General features: G+C 38.9%; 1 protein-coding gene across 7 annotated transcripts in view; it reads right to left on the minus strand.

Moving 5' to 3' along the window:
• Positions 1–14,744, minus strand: part of AXDND1 (axonemal dynein light chain domain containing 1) — a 76,204-nt gene that overhangs the window by 7,591 nt on the left and 53,869 nt on the right. For 6 of the 7 annotated variants that reach the window (XM_060088542.1, XM_060088541.1, XM_060088544.1 and 3 more), the window contains 3 exons: positions 9,367–9,477; positions 4,281–4,397; positions 2,696–2,800 (listed from right to left, as the gene is read on the minus strand). In XM_060088542.1, coding sequence (XP_059944525.1) covers positions 2,696–2,800; positions 4,281–4,397; positions 9,367–9,477 — 333 coding nt within the window. Of the gene's footprint in view, positions 1–2,695; positions 2,801–4,280; positions 4,398–8,375; positions 8,450–9,366; positions 9,478–14,744 lie in introns of those variants that run through there. The other variant, XM_060088546.1, reaches the window with a different exon arrangement.

Raw genomic sequence — 14,744 nt, forward strand, 5'->3', positions numbered from 1 at the left:
TTTATTTGTTTTTATTTTATTATTATTATTTTTACGCGGGCCTCTCACTGCTGTGGCCTCTCCCATTGCGGAGCACAGGCTCCGGATGCACAAGCCCAGTGGCCATGGCCCACGGGCCCAGCCGCTTTGCGGCATGTGGGATCTTCCCAGACCGGGGCACGAACCCGTGTCCCCTGCATTGGCAGGTGGACTCTCAACCACTGCGCCACCAGGGAAGCCCTGTTTTTAAATAAAGGAAAAACAAACAAGCAAACAAAAGCAAAAGAAAATTTTACAGTGAAACTTTTGAAAATTTAAACTGCCCTCAGGGAGCCCCAATGTCTTTGTGAATGGAAGGAGCACAGAGCCAAGGCCCTTCCTGCCCCATGGAGCCTGCAGTGCAGTCCAAATCAAGATAGCACTTCCCCCAGCTCCACTTCCTGCCCCGAATCTATGACCTCACAAGCCAGGTCAAGCACTCTTCATTCTCTGGGTACCAACATCTCCAAAGATCAACCTTGTCTTCACTTGCCTAGCACAATTAGGGCCCCTCTGTTTGAGTACCTTGTGATCCCTTTCTACCTGTCCAGTGGTCCGGCCACCATCCCATAGGATGAATGTGATTCTTCTTTACCTCCAGGAACTTGCAAGTACATCTGGATGGCATCTTAGTCTACTCCCCAGGCCTTATGGTCAATGAGAACCTGGACAGTTTGGTCTTCAGTGATCTATAGTAGAACATTAGCAACTTTTCAAAGCCTAGAGATAGACTTTCTGGGCCCCATCGTCCTCAGGTGAGCTAGCCACAGAGCACCACACTGTCCCAGATGGAATTCTGGCATCCTGGAGCAGAAGCCCCACACCACCAGAGACAAGCACCACACCCTCTGTTTTGCCCCAGGCTACAGATTCCTATTTTCCTGTCTGCTTCCTGACTCACTCTGGACCTGACCCTGATGCCTTGCCAGGATAGCATAGCAGGGTTTTCACCTCAGGGGAGCAAATCTGGGGCAGGAGGGCTTTGGGTGGGACTCCTGGGGGTTCTCAAATAGTAAAGTGCTACCCTTTACCTGCCTTTTTTTTTTTTTTTTTTTTTTTTTGCGGTACGCAGGCCTCGCACTGCTGTGGCCTCTCCCGTTGCGGAGCACAGGCTCCAGACGCGCAGGCTCAGCGGCCATGGCTCACGGGCCCAACCACTCCACGGCATGTGGGATCTTCCCGGACCGGGGCACGAACCCGTGTGCCCTGCATCGGCAGGCGGACTGTCAACCACTGTGCCACCAGGGAAGCCCCTACCTGCCTTTTTTTTAATATGTCTCATGACATTGCATTTGCATTGCTTACCCTTACCTCTTTGCCTCACCATCTTAACAACTGACATATTAACATATAATTTTAGAAACTTGTTGAAAAGGCATTACTTTGGGAGAATGTGATCGCAGCTGCCCCCCACCCCCATGTACCACTCTAACTCCAATTTTGCCAGCTCCTGCCTGACTCTCCACATGGTATCTCCCAGTTCTTCCTCCCAGAGTTGGAGCCTATTTCCTACAACCTCCCTGGACATACATCCCTGCAATCTGCCTCTACTTTGGACCATGCTGCCACTTTAGTGATCTAGCTGCCATCCACCAGGGCCCTCACCACAGCTCCTTACCCCTACGTTCACCAGTGCCTATTCAGATGCGTCAGACACCTAGCAATGAAATGGTTCTTAACTTTGGGGTTGAGAAATTTGATGATGTCTATGGATTTCCGGCACATACCACCCTTCCCCAAGAAAATGCACAGTATGAAAACACACACAAAATGGTGCATACCATTTCAGGGGATTAGTGGGATGAAGCCCACCCAGAGACTCCTAAAGTCATGGCATCCTGTACGGAGAGATACCAATCTAGAGCTGACTTAAGTGTGAATGGTCTTAGAACATTTGTGAAGGAATTTTAAATCTGCTTTCCTACTGAGTTTCCATAGCTACTGTCTAAAGGTTTCCAATTTCCCAATAATTCTTGTGGTATCTTCTCATCAACAGCTATCAATAGAGTCTGCTGAATGAATATATTTAAAACTTGGTCAAATGTTGACCAAGACATTGTTAAGTTAAGGAAAGGGATGAAATGCTGATTTTAAAATGAGGTTTAGGACTTCCCTGGTGGCACAGTGGTTAAGAATCCGCCTGCCAATGCAGGCGACACGGGTTCGAGCCCTGGTCCGAGAAGATCCCACATGCCGCGGAGCAACTAAGCCCGAGTGTCACAGCTACTGAGCCTGTGCTCTAGGGCCCACGAGCCACAACTACTGAAGCCCGCGCATCTAGAACCCATGCTCTGCAATAAGAGAAGCCACTGCAATGAGAAGCCCACGCACCACAAGGAAGAGTAGGCCCTGCTCACCGCAACTAGAGAAAGTCTGCGAGCAGCAACGAAGACCCAACACAGCCAAAAATAAAATAATTAATTAATTAATTAAAAAAATAAAATCAAATAAAATGAGGTTTAAAGAAGAGAATGCAAAGTTTTTATAAAGCTAAGGTGAACAAACGAGTTTTTCCAAGGATGATGCTGGGAGAAAAAAATATCTGGAAAATATATTACTTAGGAGTTCCCTTGGAAGAGCTAAAAGTTATGTTACATCCATATCATTTTTACAAATGTTAAATATCCTATTTTTTTTCTCTAGTTTTGAATTTCCTAGTTGAGTTTCAGCTACGTACCCAAGAAGACAATACATCTGTTCCAAACAGAGGTTGGGAATGGGCATTTTCGTCTACTCCAATGACTCGAATGAGTTTTTCCTTCTCTGTAGATGTTGGAGGTTTCTAGGGCATAGAAATACCACGGACGTGTTAGTGAGCTGGTGTGTGACACAGTGGCCTGGCAAGTTGCCTGGCACCATGTCTGAAGCTTTAGTTTTCCATTTGCTTTAATCATTCAACAAGCATTTTTGAAGACTTACAGGAAACACTGTGGGAGAAATTAGTGGGGATGGGGAAGTGGGGACAAGGGGAGGTAACTGGAGAAAAACCAGGAGGATTTCTTCCAGACCTCAGGAACTCACAGAACAGTGGAAGAGATAAGCAATAAAATAATTATGGTCTACATGATTACTTTTAGCATAGAGGTGTGTTCCGAGAGCTATGTGCACCCAGAAAAGGGCCCTGCATTCTGTCTAGACACTAGGGGTATTTTTACAGAGAAAATGATATTTGAAAGCTGAATAGGAGTTTGTAAAATAGAGAGAAAAGGGCCTGAACTAAGGCCACAGAAGAAAGGAAGGAAGGGATTTAAAAGGTATGACAGATTTAGTGCCCAAAAAATAATGTTTTCTATTTATTTTGCCTTTTATATGCCAAGCACTGTACCAGAAGTAAAACAGAAAATGCTGGTGAAAAGAGGCTTCGGTGTTATATAATATTTTTGTTCTGTCGTACTGCATGTAGAGTGAGTAGAGGATCTATGTCACAGCCTGGGGTCATGCCAGCATTTAAACTATTCACAGAAGAAACACCCCAGGGAAGTAAGTTAAGACAAAATGGAGAGTGATCATGAGTTCTGAAAGCTAAAGACAATAGCAGTCCACCCAGGAATTAGCGAGGGCTCTTATGCCAGACTAAACTAGGTTTGAAGGCTGGTTCTGCCATTTATAGCTATATGATTTTCAGTAAGTCAGTCAACCTTTCTGAGCTTCGGTTTTCTTATCTGTAAAATGGGGGCAATAATATTTACCTTGAGGTGGTGTTGTATACATAAGAGTTAACATGTGCAAAGCATATAGGTCATGGTAGGCACAACATTATGGGTAGTTACCATTGTATTTTCATTACTATTATTATTACAGATGCCCCAAGAAGGGTTGTTTTTACTACTAATGCCACAGCAGGGGTGGAGACAGGATAAGGAGGAGAGAGGTGTGGATGGCCTGGGGGGAGTGAGAAAAGGCAGCTCAGAATGGGAGCTGAAGAAGTGGAGACAAGGAGTTTAAACAACTATTTGAAAAATATGGCAATGAAGGGATAAAGAAACAGCATCAGGGTGAGAGGTAGATTGTGTAGCTAACAGTAGTATAGGTGAATGAGGCTAGTGAGAAATGGCTGAATTTAGAAAGGAAGAGGAACACCCTATCCTTGGAAAATAAAGAGATAAGTGTGTCTGCAGGTATGATTAAACCTATATGAGGAAAGGAAAGAAGTTGAAGAGTTCACTCCAGATGCTCTATTTCTATTTTCAATGGTATATATATATATATATTCACTGACTCTTTAAAAATATAAAGGAAAAGGAAAAAAATACTAATCTTACCTCTTCTGCTTTCTCTTCTTCCTTTTCCTCCTCAAGTTTCTTATCCTCCATATTTTCTTCTTCAGCCTCTTTAAGAAGCTTGTCTGCTCCAGGCGTAGTTACTTCTTTTACAGTATCCTGTGAGACAAAACAATATTATATTATAGCTTAGTGGATATAAATATTTTAGCAGAATTCTAGTAATATTTCCATTCAAAAGTATTTAATGAGCATTAATTTTGCAACTGGGCACTGTGCTAGTGATAAGGATACAAAGGTTAATAATAATCCCTGCCCTTAAGCAGCTTACAATTCAGTGGACAAGAAAATGCTATGGCTACACATAGTCACAGAGTAGGAGCACTTAATCCAGATCTGGTACTGGGCAGGGGTGAAAGAGACGGTTAATCAGGGAGGTTTCATGGAAGACATAATATCTGAGTTTCTTCTTGAAGGATGAGTGAGGAGAAAAAAGATGGCACAAGGGAGTTCCAGGCAGAGAATGTTATTTGTACATGATTGGCTCTGAGAACAAAAGCAGTTCAAGAGGACAGAAACTTAGAGGTAGATGGGCAGGGGCACAATCACAGAGGAAGGGCTAGAATATTATGCCAGGGATATTGGATTTTATCCTGAAGGCAGTGAGGTACCTATAAATCGATTGACCTGTTTTGCATTTTAAAACAATCACTAGCAACAGGCGAGTAGATTTAAAGAGGAGGAAGGAAGGGAAGGTGGGGTGATTAATTGATTGAATGGATATGGGATGGTTAGGGAAAGGAAGCATCTTGAATGTCACCTGGTATATACACTATATACCACTACATAGGCCACTGCATAGATGGTAATGCCATTCACAGAGATAGTGAACAAAGTTGGATACGCAGGTTTGGGAACATAGATGAATTCAGATTAGGCTGTGTGAGTTTGAGGCACCACTAGGATAGCCAAGTGGAAATAAGTAAGTAGCTGAATTTGTGGATCTGAAGTTTAGATTGGAGGGATTTTGGCTAAAGGTAAAGATTTAACAGTTATCTACATTTAGTTAAAGCCAAGAAAATAAATTATATCGCCAAAGGAGAACTTGTGAAATGACTAGAGGATGAGGCCTTATGACAGGAACCTAGTCACATAAAAGGTCAGGGAAGAAAGAAGAGCCTGCAAAGGAGGGTAAAAGTTGCCTCAGAAATGTGAGAGGGCCACCAGAAAAGCCAAAAGAGAAGAGAGAAGGAGTAAACAGTGTTGAATATCTCAATGGAGTCTGCACAAATATTGACTGAAGACTGTCCTACAGAAGTTTATTGCAGCAATGTTTATAAAACAAAGCTAGATATAAGCTCAATGCCCACGATAGGAAAATGCACTTAAAAATTATGGTATAAACCATACAAGTTATTTTATAGCAATTTAAAATTATGCTGTAGAAATTATATACATGGTATAGAAAAATATTCACAATATATTAGGATATTTTTCCAAAGTGAAAATACCTTTTTTTCATGATAACACACTACTGATGTAAAATATTTGAAAGCTACAGAGAAATTAATAATCTGAACCCTCAGAGGTAACAACCTCTATCACTTTGCTGAATATTCTTCTAGTCTGCTTTATATACATATAAACGTGTTCATACAAATGAAATAATAATATATGTTATGTTCCCTAATCTGCTTTTCTCAATAACATATCATGGGTGATTCTTATTTCACTACATAATCATCTATTTTATCTGTACAGAATCCTATTATTTGAATGTACCATAATTTATGAAACCAATTCCCTATTGATCAATATTTATATTGTTTCTGGTATTTTGCAAATATAAATAATGTTGTAATTAATATTCTTATACAGATATATGTTAGAATTATCAGATAGACTACATAGTTATATTTACACTTTTAAAGAAATAAGAGATCGAAACTGTGAAAGATTACAAAAATAGTCAGACTTGAAAAAGAACCAAACAGAATGTCAACAATTAAATTTAAAACTCAACAGAAAGCTTTCATAGCAGATTAAACTCAGCTGAAGAGCAAATTAGTAAATTGGAAAGTAAGTCAGAAGAAATCATCCAGGATGCAATGCAGAGAGACAAGCAGATAGAAAATATGAAAGAAGGTTAAAAGACATGGGGGACAGATTCTAATATATATCCATTCCAAGTTCCAGAAAGAAAGGAGAGAGCAAATATAGTAGAGACAATAATTGAAGAGATGATGACTGAAAATTTTCCAAATCTAATGAAAGATACCCAGCCAAAGAGTCAGAAAACCAAGAGAATCCCAAGCAAACTTTGAAAAGAAAAGAAAATCTTCACCCACATGTATCAGAGTGAAACTACAAAATCCCAAAGACAAAAAGAATATCTTAAAAGTAGCCAGAGAGAAGAGATGGATTAACTTCAAAAGAACTGACAGCTGGATTTTCAGTTGTCAATTTGGTAACAATAAAATCCAGAAAACAGTGGAAATAGTATCACAATATGTGCTGAGAGAAAAATCATCCTAGAATTGTATACCCAGAAAAAAAAAATTTAAGAACGAGGGTGAAATAAAGATATTTTCAGACAAACAAAAATTGAGTTTGCCTCCAACAGATGCTCACTCATGAAAACTCTAAAGGTTAAGGCAGAATGAAAGAGGAGAAGAATTATTCAATGCAATCAGACAAGAAAAAGCAATTAAAGGCATAATAATTGAAAGAAAGAGGTAAAACTATCTCTATTTATAGGTGATTTGATTGAATATCTGGAGAACCTGAAAGAATCTATTGAAAAACTACTGAAACAATAAAATAATTTAGTAGAGTCACCATACATAAAATTAAAATACAGGAATCAGTAATATATACACAGTTACCAATTAGAAGATATAATGGAAAAGAAGATCTCATTTAAAATACCAAAAAATAAAAATACTCAGGCCTACCTTATAAGCAACGTGCAAAATGAGCAAACTATAAAACAGTACTGAAAGGCATAAAAGTAGACATCCTATGTCTCATGTTCTTCATAGAACAACTCAACAGCATAAACATGTCTGTTCTAAGTTAATATATAAATTTAATATCATCCCAGTTCTTAAGAATCATATATTTTCTAGAAGTAGATTATATAGAAGAATAAGTAAGAAAGAATAGCCATACAACACCTGAAAAAGATCCGTGAGGAACGGCTGGCCCTACCAGATCTAAAAATGTATCATAAAGCCTCAATAATTAAAAGATTGTGGTGATGACTTATGAATAGACAGATTAATATAAAATAATAGAAAACCCAGAAATAGACTTAGGTTGAATATAGCTATTTTCAAATATTAGAAATACTGTAACAGAATAGATGGAAATACTATAATGTGGGAGACAAATCAGCCCTTTCATATCAACCCAAAAGACTGAACTAGGACCAGTAGGTAGAAAAAAAGCTACAGGGAAACAGGTATCATTTAGTTCAATAAAAGAATAATGTTCTAATAGTCACTGTTCACCAAAAACAAAGGGACTAACTCTGAAAGTAGATCTCCATCACTTCAGATACTCAAACATAGGCATAATGATCAAGCATAGGTGTTATACTAAGACTGACGCATTAGATGGTTGGTTGAATTCAACCACATTTAAAATCCTTTTTGTTCTTAAGTCTCTGTGATTCTGTATAGGTCTTGAATTTTTTCCTAGATCTGATGTGCAGCCAAGATCATGTCTATGGTACTTCACTAAGTTTCTAAAACTGTACTGTAATTAAGATGTATAATGTTGAGATCATTCAGTGGTTAATTCAAAATAATTCTGGCCAAGACGTGGGCAGCAAAGAAAAATGAGAATTTGTTAAAGGTGTATAATTTAGAAAGGTGATGTTTCTTCAGTGTTTAAATGTAAAATAAGGGAGTTCCCTGGTGGTCTAGTGGTTAGGATACAGAGCTTTCACTGCTGTGGCCTGGGTTCAATCCCTGGTCGGGGAACTCTCACAAGCCATGCAGTGCGGCCAAAATTTAAAAAAAAACTTTTTAAAATAAATAAATGAATAAATGTAAAATAAAAGTGCTGCAAGTGTGTAGATAGAACCTTCCTTCTTAGACCCAAGAGCATTGACATATATGCCATCAGATCATACCTGTATAGTTTATGTCTCTGATAGCAACGGGAGCTTCTTCAGACTTTGCTGGAGGTGAACTTCCTCAAAGAGACTGAAGTAAAAATAAAGATTTGTGACTGCCATTAAGTACATGATATTCATTGACTTGGGATCCTCAGTAAACAGGTGGTTAAAACTACAGGATTAACATAGTAATATGGAGAGTGTAGAATGAGAAGGGAAAACAAGCCAAGGACAGAATATCAACATTTAAGAGGCAGGCAGAGGTCGAAGACTAAAAGAAGGAGTGTGAAAAGAAATAAAGAAGTAGGAGAAAGACGGAACTTTGGTCTTGCAAGGAGAGATTACCAAAAAAGTGAATGGTTAACAGGATCAAATGCTACAGAGAAGTCACGTTAAATATGGGATTGGAGATATTTAGATGTGGCAATAAGGTCATTAGGGACCTTATAGTAGTTTTAGAGTTTTAAGGAAAGTGATTGTGATAGGAAGGAGGGAAAGAAGTAGTAAAGAAGGAGACAAAATCAAGGGGAATATTTTTTCAGATGGGAGAGAGACCATGTTTATAGAGGAAGGCATTAAAGATACAAAAGAAAGAAGACAATGTGCATGGGATTAAGTACTCAAAGGAAGAAATAACCTTGGATGGGAAGACTGAGACTTCAGTGTGAAGGGAGGAGGGAGGAGGGAGGATGCGTGCAGAAGCAGAGAAGTCTGAGGCTATGACTCAGGAAGTGGCAGGTAACTACCTTCTGAAAGCCATCCTTTCCTCCATAAAGTAGGAGGCAAAATCACCCTCCAAGAAAGTGAGGAGAGACGTTTGGGTGATGATTCTCTCCTTTAGAAGGGAAAAGAGTTGCCAATGCTCTTGGTCACAACCAAAATTCTCTTCTGATAGAGCAAATGAATGAGGATTCAAAACGCTGACTGGAAAAAGTCGCAGTACCCTTATCTATTGAAATACAGAAAGAGCATGAATAATGACCAGTGCTAACACATGGCAAATACCTCTTCTCCAAGTAGGTGCCATTTTTCTTCACGTGTCAGTAACTTTATTTTCCTGCCTTTGAGACCAGAAAGGAGGTGAGAGCATGTGGTGATCCACTCATAACATTCTCTCTGAAAAGAGATAAAAGATAATCACTAAGCAGAAAAAATCAGATTACATCAACTCATTTATTCACTCACTCCTACTGAGGAACTGCTAAGAACAATTCCTCTAAATATAACTCCATTCAATTAACTTTGTATCAGTTCAGTTCAAAGATTTGTGCAGAAGTGATTTTCTATTAATATAGACCTAAATCATATCATCTCTTATTGACAGGGTTTGGGATCTGGGTTGAAATGGGACAAGTAGTGAAGTGCTATAAAACTAGATGCAGAAAGACTGTTGGATTTACTAAGGCCTAATGGTTTGCCTCAATAAATGTTATGCAACTGACCAGGGTCAACTATAATTGTATAACAATAACAACAGCAAACACTTACATGGCACTTAATTATATGCCAGACTCTGTTCTAAGTATTGTGCATTATCAACTCATTTGATCCTCATTATGAGACTATTACTATCCTCATTTTTTAAGATGAGGAAACTGAGGAATAGAGCAGTTAAATATCTCGCTCAAGGTCACTTATATTACATTTATGCACTGTGCTTCAATTCTAATCCAGGTGGCCAGGGCTCTTAACCACAACAAAAATATTATTTCCTCTGCCCCCAATAAAGTGAATGAGTAAAGAGTTGAAGCACTTTTTTGGAAAAGGTGCTCACCCCTTATCTATTGAGATACAGGATTCCACAATAGCAGGTCTCATCCCTGCAAAGAGAATAGAAAAACTACATTTACTTTACCAAGATCTTCTAACAGCTAAGATCTGGTTTCAATGTTTAAAAGATGCATTATTCCTTACTAGTGAGAAAAAGCAGAGGGAACTAGGAAACATTATTTCCTCTGGGGAAGATGATCTGTTCACTCACACCATCAAAAAAACTGTACCATGTGGTGAAATAATCACCCACTTTAGGTCCTTGAAATAACCCATAAAAAGCAGTAATACGTCTCACATTTTTCCCATGATTAGACTTGTTTTTTTTTGTTTTTTTTTTTTGTGATACGCCGGCCTTTCACTGTCGTGGCCTCTCCCGTTGTGGAGCACAGGCTCTGGACGCGCAGGCCCAGCGGCCATGGCTCACGGGCCCAGCCGCTCCGCGGCATGTGGGATCCTCCCAGACTGGGGCCTGAACCCGTATCCCCTGCATCGGCAGGTGGACTCTCAACCACTGCGCCACCAGGGAGGCCCTAGACTTATTATTATTATTTTTTTTTTGCGGTATGCGGGCCTCTCACTGTTGTGGCCTCCCCCTTTGCGGGGCACAGGCTCCGGACGCACAGGCTCCGGACGCGCAGGCTCAGCGGCCATGGCTCACGGGCCCAGCCGCTCCGCGGCATATGGGATCCTCCCAGACCGGGGCACGAACCCGTATCCCCTGCATCGGCAGGCGGACTCTCAACCACTTGCGCCACCAGGGAGGCCCTAGACTTATTTTTAATTGTGGAATTATTGTGAAATGTCAGAGCCAAAAAATTTAAAAACTCAAATCCAAACCCTTGTGTTATGGCTAAGGAATGGAAGCCTCTATAGGTAAAATAAGTTTACCACAGCTCTGTTAATGTCACTGATAAGTTTAAATTCTGCATTCAAAGGGTTAGGTTGATGTCTTACTGCATATCAGAAAAGAGGGTCAAACAAGGGAGGTGAAAGTATTAGGTTCTAGTCCTAAGTTCACCTAATTGGTTGTGACTTCTTGAGTAAACTCTTAATAGCCTTCACCTGTTAAAAACAAATGAGGTTGTTGGTTTATTCTAGATGACCCCTATGCACTGGGGAGCTGGTAAAAACATTCACTGGCAGTGGGGGGCGATTCCCTAATTTGTAGCATTTGTTGATTTCCATAGTATATACTCCCACTATGGCAATTTCAATGGTATTCATTAATTCAGTATGTTATCGCTGAATGTGGAGTTGGGAAGAGGTCTGCACGGTCAGCTCTTGTGAGCCAGCATGAGCCTGCATCATACCACTGCTCCTAAAGATCCTTCCAACTACAAAATTTGATGCATATTTTAACTTTATCGTATCTAGAAAGTATTTGTTAATTTTGCAAATAGTAATTACATTTTAAAAATCTTAGTTCTTCAGAGTTAACTCACCATCCATGAGAAATAATTAAACTATTCTCAGCTGTATTTGCATTCTATGAAGCAGATCCTAATCATTTTCTTATAAACTTCTGAGACATTGAAAATACTACCATAGGACTTCTGATGGGGAAAATATCAGTGGGAGTCTTTTGATAAAAGTTTCATGTTAATCTACAGAGTCAAGCAAGTTTTCCATAGAGGTAAGCAAGTTTTCCTTCAAAACCTTCAACATCACCTTTGATCAGCTATAGACGAGGATAGCTTGGTTGCCAATCAATACACGTGGATCTCCTTCCATCAATACTCTAATTCTGATAATGTCTGATTCAGGGCTGTGTTAATAAATGCTTCCTGTGTGAAGTAAAAAGACTAAAATTCATGTCTGGGGTGAAGGAGCATTTAAGAAGGGATGGTCCTGGGGCTTCCCTGGTGGCGCAGTGGTTGAGAGTCCGCCTGCCCATGCAGGGGACACGGGTTCGTGCCCCGGTTCGGGAAGATCCCACATGCCATGGAGCGGCTGGGCCCGTGAGCCATGGACGCTGAGCCTGTGCGTCCGGAGCCTGTGCTCCGCATTGGGAGAGGCCACAACAGAGAGAGGCCCAAGTACCGCAAAAAACAAACAAACAAACAAACACTGATATTCAAAAACAAAACTACATAGTCAATATCCTTCATGAAAATCAATGTAAAAATTCTACAAAGAACTTCAACCAACTGAATTTAGTAATATATAAAAAGATAGTACATCATGATCAAGTGGGGTTTATCCCCAGAATGCAAAGTTGGTTTAACATTTAATTCAAAAATCAATCAATGTAAGTGGTCATATTAAAAGACTAGAAAAGACAACTTATTGAACATCTCAGTAGATGCAGGAAAAGGATTTGACAAAATCCAACATACATTCCTGACTTTAAAAAGTTTTTCAGCAAACATGGAATAAAAATAAAACTTCCTATACTGCCTATTATACTTAAAGATGACAGAATAAATACTTTTCCCCTAAGACATAACAAGGCAAGGATGTCTGTTCTCATCACTTTTACTCAATCTGGTACTGGAGAGTCTAGTTAATACAATAAAGTAAGAAAAAGAAATTAAAGGCATGTAGATTAAAAAGGAAGAAATAAAACTGTTCCTATCTGCAGATACTTATGTACACAGAAAATTCTAAGGAATCTGAAAAAAAACTTCTTAGCAGGAATAAGTGAGTTCAGTAAGGTCACAAGATATGAAAAAATATATTTTAAAAGTCAGTGATACAACGTTCATTGCAGCACTATTTACAATAGCCAAGACATGGAAGCAACCTAAATATTCATCGACACAGGAATGGATAAAGAAGATGTGGTACATACGCACAATGGAATATTACTTGGCCATAAAAAAGAATAAAATAATGCCATTTGCAGGAACATGGATGGACCTAGTATCATACTAAGTGAAGTAAGTCAGACAGAGAAAGACAAACATCATATGATATCACTCATATGTGGAATCTGATTTCTAAAAAATGATACAAATGAACTTAATTACAAAACAGAAACAATCTTACAGATATTGAAAACAAACTTATGGTTACCAAAGAGGAAATTTGGGAGGAAGGATAAATCAAGAGCTTGGGATGAACATACACAAATACTTTATACCAGATAGATAACCAACAAGGACATGCTATATAGCACTGAGAACTCTCCTCAATATGCTGTGATAACCTATAAGAAAAAAGAATCTAAAAAAGGATGAATACATGTATATGTATAACTGAATCTCTTTGCTGTACACCTGAAACTAACACAACATTGTAAATCAACTATACTCCAATAAAATTAAAATGTTTTAAAAATCAATGATAATTCTGTGTTAGCAAAGAATAATCAGAAATTGAAATTATTGAAGAATTTGTAACAGTACCAAAATATGAAATACATAGGGACAAATCTTACAAAAGATATGTAAGACCTGTACATTGAAAGTACAAAATTTTGTTGAAAGAAATAAAGAAGGACTTACGTAAATGAAGAAATAAACCATGTTCGCAGACCCAAAGACTTAATACTGTTAAGATGTCAATTCTCTGCAAATTGATCAATAGATAAAATGTAATCATAATAAAAATCCCAATAGGCTTTTGTGGAAAAATTGATAAGCTAATTCTAAAAACTTTAAATATGGAAAGCAAAGGACCTAGAATAGCCTGGTCAAGCTTGAAAAAGAACAAATTTGGAGGATTTACATTACCTAATCTCAAAACTTATTTTAAAACTACAGTAATCAAGACAGTTTGATAATGGTGACAATGTTGACACAAAGATCAACAGAACAGGGCTTCCCTGGTGGCGCAGTGGTTGAGAATCTGCCTGCCAATGCAGGGGACACGGGTTCGAACGCTGGTCTGGGAGGATCCCACATGCCGCGAAGTAACTAGGCCCGTGAGCCACAACTACTAAGCCTGCGCATCTGGAGCTTGTGCTCCGCAACAAGAGAGGCCGCGACAGTGAGAGGCCCGCGCACCGCGATGAAGGGTGACCCCCGCCCGCCGCAACTGGAGAAAGCCCTTGCACAGAAACGAAGACCCAACACAGCCATAAATAAATAAATAAAATTAAAAAAAAAAAAAGATCAACAGAACATAATAGAATGTCCAGAATAACATGCACATGTATACGGTCAATAGATTTTCAACAAAGATGAAAAGACATCTTAATAGAGAAAAGATAGTCTTTTCAACAAACGGTGCTAAAACAATTGGATATCCAAATGCCAAAAACTGAACTTCAACCCATACCTGTCACCAGATAAGAAAAAAAATGGGTCACTCAAAATGGGTCACAGATCTGAATATACAAAACCTAAAACTGTAATACTTCTAGGAGAAAATCTTCATGATGTTACTATACAAGTATAAATTTTTCTTAGATACATCAAAAGCAAGACCCATAAAAGAAAAAAAATGATAGATTGAACTTCATCAGAGTCAAGAAGTTCCCCTCTTTGAAAGACGTTAAGATAAGAAAAGTCACAGACTGAGGGAAAATATTTCTAAATCACATATCTGATAAAGGACTTGTATCAAGAATATATAAAGAACTCTCAAATTCAATAATGAGAAAACAAGCAAACCAATAATAAATGGCCAAAGATTTGAGCAGACATTTCACCTTTTTTCCCATAAAT

This window comes from Mesoplodon densirostris, chromosome 2, assembly GCF_025265405.1.
Source record: "Mesoplodon densirostris isolate mMesDen1 chromosome 2, mMesDen1 primary haplotype, whole genome shotgun sequence".
In the NCBI taxonomy this organism is placed as follows: domain Eukaryota; kingdom Metazoa; phylum Chordata; class Mammalia; order Artiodactyla; family Ziphiidae; genus Mesoplodon; species Mesoplodon densirostris.